This window comes from Gavialis gangeticus, unplaced genomic scaffold (assembly GCF_001723915.1).
Source record: "Gavialis gangeticus isolate Ggan-Ray unplaced genomic scaffold, GavGan_comp1, whole genome shotgun sequence".
Classification (NCBI taxonomy): Eukaryota; Metazoa; Chordata; order Crocodylia; family Gavialidae; genus Gavialis; species Gavialis gangeticus.
In genome coordinates, this window is record NW_017728992.1 from 209214113 (window position 1) to 209216391 (window position 2279).

At 51.3% G+C, this 2279-nt stretch overlaps 1 protein-coding gene across 1 annotated transcript in view; it reads right to left on the minus strand.

Annotated features, from left to right (window-relative positions):
- FAM83H (family with sequence similarity 83 member H) overlaps window positions 1-2022 on the minus strand; it is an 8801-nt gene extending 6779 nt beyond the window's left edge. The window contains exon 1 of the mRNA XM_019528272.1: window positions 1535-2022. Coding sequence (XP_019383817.1) covers window positions 1535-1984 — 450 coding nt within the window. The 5' untranslated portion in view covers window positions 1985-2022. The remainder of the gene's footprint in view (window positions 1-1534) is intronic.
- Window positions 2023-2279: the final 257 nt, after the last annotated feature.

Below are 2279 nucleotides of genomic sequence, written 5' to 3' on the forward strand. Positions count from 1 at the left end.
AAAAAAAAAAAAAAAAAAAAAAAATCAGACAAGCACTTTTAACTGAGGGTGATTAATGTGAGGGCAAACTGCCAGGGGCAGTGCCTCCTCTTTCTGCCTTACATTCATACTGGATGCCTTTTCTGGAAGACATTCTTTAGTTGAAGCTGCTTCATACCTTTCCCCTTCCTTCTCCAGTTTAAGACCAGACAGGTTCATTTCATCAGTCCAAACTCTTGCACATCACAGGCAGTTTCATTGCAGCAAGTTATCTCTGCAATGTCCAGGAACTTCTATTTGGCTAAGATGCATCTTCCTGGAAGGCTCCCAGCCTGGATTTTAGACACGAGCCATCACCTCACCTGACACTTTGTGCCAATAGTTAAATCTTTCCCCTGCTAAAAACTGAGCTTACTATCTCATCTGACTGTCTGGCTTCAGCTTCTAGTCACTGTCTCCTTCTGTGTTTTTTTGTGATCAGATTCAAGAGCCTTTTAGCACCTGGTTTTCATTCCTCTGAAAGCATCTTAGGCACTGGGATGAAGTCACCTTTAATCTTTCAGATTGGCTAAACAAGCTCTTTCAGTCTCTCGCTTTAAGACCCTCTCTTCAGTCTCTGAATCATTTCTTGTGGCTCTTTTCTGTGCTGTCCCCAACATCTGAAGGTGGAGACTAGGATGGGAATGCAGAATTCTAGCCCTGGCCAGTGCTGTATACAGCTATAACCTCAGCCCTCTGCTCCTCCTTGCTGCTCCTCTGGCTGTACACCCAGCAACCACCTGGCCCTTTGATACAGCCTTACACTTGGAGTTCCCACCGAGTTTCTTGCCCACTCCTGAACTCTACATCTTTTCAAGTTACTGTTGCCAACACAGTGGCCCAGTATGCAGCACAGCCTGTGTTCTTTCTGCTTGGGAGTGAGGAGGGTGTCTTTAATCCATGTTTGGGCTCCCTGTGTTTTAGAGCTTTGTAGGCCCCTGTCCAGCTCTAGGTGCAAGTAGAGCAGCCTCAGCACTGCTTTAGCTTCTGTTTTCTTTCCCATGGTTCCACATGGGCCCTGGGGACCAGAGGACAGTGTAGTGCAGTGAGCTCTGGCCACATCCAGTACACTGCTCCCTGACTCCCTCCTGAGCCAGGCACTGCAGGCAAGGCTGAAGAGGCCCTGCGCCAGCTGTGTGTGTGCTGTCAGCCTCTGGACAGGAAGATTCTCAGGCAGTGATGTATCATGGATTGCCAGCGCCTGGGGGCCAATGCTTGCATTTGTGCTCCCCACCCCACCCACCCCCCCAAATCCTTCTCGTAGCAATACTTAAAGTCGCGTCGCATGATAAGAACGCTGAAGGGCCAGCTGCCCCCACCCACCCTGTTGGTCCACCACTCTTCTCAGGGAGCTGTTTCTACCCCCTTAAATTCTCTTGAGCGGCAGAGTAGCCTACTGGGTCTGGATGTGAGTTACTGTCACAGAGATTAGCATAAACAAGGGTTGCTGCATTCCACCACCTCCTCCCTTCTCACTGCTGCAGCTTTGCTGGGTCTGGGCTCATGTCCAACTCACCTGTTGTGCTGCTCGGATCATCCTGCGGGCCTCTTCTTTGATGCTGGGATTGTCCGGAGGTGGTGGCTGCACCAAGGTAGTCACCTCTGTCCCCCTGAACCCGAAGACCATTGGCCAGCCCAGGTCTAGCTCAGGCACTGCAAGGTCAGAGTTCACTGGCCAGTAGGTCCCAGAAGATCCATCTGTGTCACCACTCGGTGCAGTATCCGTGCCACTACTCTCCTGGTTGGCATAGTGGGGCTTCTGAAGGTGGTGTATGATGTGGTCCACCTCTGAGCTGCAGAGGAAGTCAGGGGCTCCCTCCTCTGTCAGGAAACGCTGGTAACTTTCCTTCCCTTTCTCAGCCAGCACATCCAGTGCCAGGCGGTAATACTCCTTGTAATGAGGTGGGAGATAGTTGGGGTCCAAGGGGTTGTCCCCCTGTGAAGAACACTGGGACCGGCGAGCCATGAGGGGTAGGGGGACCTGCGGGAAGAAAACACAGTCGGGGTTGAAGAGGCAGGGTTCACTATAAAGCCACTGCACTCATCCCCAGCTGACAGGTAGTGCAAGAGTGTGTGCGCCATAAAGTCATAGAGAAGTGGGGTGGGAAGGGACCTCCCAGCCCAGACAATCATAATCTAAACTCTACATAAAACTGCCATGAACCCTGACACAGCACAGACCTATCACTGTAACCTGCCACAGGTAAGGCAGGAGAATCACGGCAGCCACTGTCCTGCTTCTCAAAAATGTTTTCAGTAGA